The sequence below is a fragment of the Silene latifolia genome, chromosome 11, assembly GCF_048544455.1.
Source record: "Silene latifolia isolate original U9 population chromosome 11, ASM4854445v1, whole genome shotgun sequence".
Taxonomy (NCBI): domain Eukaryota; kingdom Viridiplantae; phylum Streptophyta; class Magnoliopsida; order Caryophyllales; family Caryophyllaceae; genus Silene; species Silene latifolia.
Window position 1 is genome coordinate 131357834 of NC_133536.1, and position 3959 is coordinate 131361792.

The 3959-nt window shown below is 40.6% G+C and overlaps 1 protein-coding gene across 1 annotated transcript; it reads left to right on the forward strand.

Annotated features, from left to right (window-relative positions):
• Window positions 1–1238: 1238 nt before the first annotated feature.
• LOC141613996 (uncharacterized) lies at window positions 1239–3050 on the forward strand. Its single transcript, XM_074432746.1, has one exon. It carries the CDS (start codon window positions 1239–1241, stop codon window positions 3048–3050), a length of 1812 nt encoding a protein of 603 aa, XP_074288847.1.
• Window positions 3051–3959: the final 909 nt, after the last annotated feature.

Consider the following 3959-nt stretch of genomic DNA (forward strand, 5'->3'; position numbering starts at 1 on the left):
CACAACATGTAATAAATTGACAAAATTTGAAGGAATTAACGTAGATTTACACACAAAAATCAAGTTGGAAGAATGAGAGGAAAGAAAGCGTCACTTGCACGGTGAAATTAGCCAATTTAAGGGATTAACATAGAGTGGGAACTTGAATTCGAGCAATAAACAATCAACTGATGCATTTGATGACAAGGAGGTCACGTTAGGGCCAACAAGTGAACAAGAGCTGGTTGTTGCTAATTCTAGAATGAGTGCTTACTTGGGCTCACATTTCCAAGTCCAAGGAGTCGGAGTCTTGATCATCGATCTTCCTTAAGTTAAACGTGAGGAGCTGCCTTAGGCATGTGCAAGAGCTGCTGTTTAAGAGCTTTAATTTATTCCGTATTCTGTTATTTCCTATTTATGTTATTTCCTTATTATGTTATTTCCTATTTTAGTTTTTAGGAGTTTATTTATCTTATATTATTATGCAAGAATAATATCTCATAGGAGATACTATTAGGTCAGATTATTAGCTTATTTTCCAGCCTATATAAGGCATTGTAATAGCTGATGCTTTTTCTCATTCAAGTATTAATAAAAACTCAGAAAACCCGATCAAGCTTTGATCACCAATCTTGTTGATTTGAGAACGTACTTTAAGTCAATCTTGCGATTGTAGTTTGGGCTCCAAACTCCTTCGTTATTAGCCACGAATTCAGGTCGAATCTCAAGGCTAAATATCCCTGTTTTGTTATTTTCTTTATTGTTACTGTTCACCGTGCTACTGTTCACCGTATCACTGTTCACGTAGCTGTTATTGTGTTGTTTTTGCGTGTTGTTTCATTGTTGTTGCTGCTATTGTACTCGTTAATTAAACAGTGATAAACATTGATCAATTGTTGCTGCAAATATCATTAAGATCTTGTTTTTATTGCTAGTTGTTACGTTAAACCCTAATAATTCCAGACCCGTAACTTGCATTATTCGATTGCGTTGTTGTTGGTATACGAGTTTCTGATCCATTATTCACAAGTTATCATTTGCTTCCCCGTTTTGCATCATTTGTGGTAATCAGAGCAAGGTCGATGGGTGATTTCGACAACAATTTACTTCGCCAATTGCGTGACTTGTTGAGGAATGTGCCAGAAGATGGTGGTCGTGGTCCTACAAGGCGGCCTGTTGTAGATGAGTTTAAGGTGGCGGAGTTACCTGAGTTTGACGGAGGCACTGATCCCGAGGACTACCTTGAATGGGAATGAAATATGGAGCGATTGTTCGAGTTCAAGGATGTTTCTGATGAGAAGCATTGGAAATATGCTATTCTGAAATTGGTGAAGAATGAATCTTTGTGGTTCGAAAATTTCAAAGCAAATCGAGCAAGGGATGACAAGGAAAAGCTGAACTCGTGGGAAGCCTTAAAGGGAAAGCTCAGAAAGAGGTATGTTCCGAGAAGCTATAAGATTGATCTATATCGGAAAGTTGCTGAATTGAGTCACGGTAGTTTGTCAATTACCAATTACATTGCTGAATTTGAAAGACTCACTTTGGTGAGTGATTTGGAGGAACTAGAGGAACAAAAGATGGCGAGGTTTTTAAGGGGATTGAATAAAAACATTGCTAATACTGTTGAGTTACAGAACTACGATTCCTATGATAGGCTATGCCAATTGTGTTTAAAGGTCGAGAGTCAATCGAAATTAAATCGTTCTAGCACTAGTTTCACTCCTAAGAGTAGTGGTTGGACTAAACCCGAGGGAGTTAAGGCTGGAGGACCCGTATCTACAGTAGTCACGGCTGCCACCATACCTAAAACACTCACCCGTGATAAGCCTGAATCAAGTAACAAAGAAAGGGACCTCGCTAAGGTTCGTTGCGTCAAATGCCAGGGGTTTGGTCACTTAAAAAGTGATTGCCCTAAAAAACGAGTTGTTACATTACAGGAGGCTATAGATTTGTGTGATGAGTTATCTTATGATTTAGCTGTTGAGGAAGAGGGACTATTTGTGTTGAATGAACAAGAGGAGACCGAGAATGAGGAGTTGTCTTATGAAGCTCCTATGTATGATACTTTGGTCTTACGACGTATGTTGAACTCTAAGGTTGAACCGGTGGTAGTAGAACAACGAGATCAGATTTTTCACACAAAATGTCAGGTTGGTAATAAGTGGTGTAGCGTAATTGTCGATGGTGGGAGTTGCACCAATGTTGCTGCTACGGAGTTGGTTGAAAAGCTTTCTCTTGTGACTATTCCGCATCCAATGCCCTATACTTTGCATTGGCTTGATGACGGTAGTAAAGTGAAAGTTTCGAAACATGCCCGAGTTAATTTTGCTATGGGTCCTTACAAGGACGAGGTCTTATGCGATGTTATACCTATGGATGCGTGCCATTTGCTTTTGGGACATCCTTGGCAGTTTGATTGGGATGTCACACACCATGGGAGAAGTAACGAGTACACTTTGTTCTCTGATGGTAAGAAGGTAACATTAAAGCCTATGACTCCAAAGGCTATTCGTTCTATGTATTCGGTCAGAGGTAAGAAGGCGAGTTTAACCATGTTTGTTAATCAAAAGGTGGTTGAACATGTGCTCAATGAAGGTGGGAATGTCTATGCGCTATTAGCCATAAATCAATCCCAACCTCAAGTAAGTGAACACGGTGCTATCAATGATTTACTTCTCGAGTTTAACGATGTGTTTCCCGAGGATTTACCTACTGGTTTGCCGCCAATAAGAGGAATTGAGCATCAAATCGACTTGATTCCAGGAGCTCCATTACCTAATAAGGGTGCCTATCGAAGTAATCCCGAGGAAACCAAGGAGATGCAGCGCCAAATTGATGAATTAATGCAACGAGGTTATGTGCGTGAAAGCCTAAGTCCGTGTGCTGTTCCGGTCTTATTAGTTCCAAAGAAAGATGGTTCGTGGCGTATGTGCATCGATAGTAGGGTTGTTAATAACATAACTATCAAGTATCGATTTCCTATCCCGAGACTAGATGATATGTTGGATGAGCTTCATGGTTCAGCGGTGTTTTCAAAGATCGATTTGCGAAGTGGATACTACCAGATTTGAATGAAGGAAGGAGATGAATGGAAAACCGCATTCAAGACAAAACACGGCATGTACGAGTGGTTGGTAATACCCTTCGGACTCACTAATGCACCAAGTACTTTCATGAGACTAATGAACGAGGTACTCAAGCCTTTCCTTGGTAAATTCGTTATTGTTTATTTGGATGATATACTTGTGTATAGTAGAGGCATAGTTGAGCATTTGCGTCACCTAAGGGCTGTTTTCGAGGTGTTAAGGGCTCAAAAATTGTATGGCAAAACCGAGAAGTGTTCGTTTCTGGTTGATTAGGTTGTCTTTCTTGGTTATGTCGTTTCTAAGCATGGGGTGTCCGTGGATAAGTTGAAGGTTGAAGCTATTCGTTCCTAGCCAGTACCTACAACCGTGACTGAGGTACGTTCATTCCATGGGTTAGCTTCCTTTTATCGTCGATTTATTCGGGATTTTAGCACCATTATGAGTCCTATAACCGAGTGCTTGAAGAAGGGGTCATTTGTTTGGGGTAAAACAGCCAAACGAGCTTTCGAGTTGATTAAATAGAAGCTATGTGAAGCTCCCATTCTAGCGCTACCAGATTTTTCGAAACCCTTTGAAGTTGAATGCGAGGCTAGTGGTGTCGGAATTGGGGCTGTACTAGTTCTGGAGAAACGTCCCATAGCTTATTTATCAGAGCAATTGGGTGGAGCTCGCTGCAATTACTCGACATAAGGCAAGGAATTCTATGCTATGTTCGAGCCTTGGAGCATTGGAGTCACTATTTGAGGCCGAATCATTTTATTCTACATTCAGATCACGAATCCTTGAAGCACATCAATAGGCAGCAGAAACTTAACCCCCGACATGCTAAATGGGTCGAGTTTCTTCAATCATTTCATTTCTCATCCAAGTACAAGGAAGGTAAGAGCAACGTAG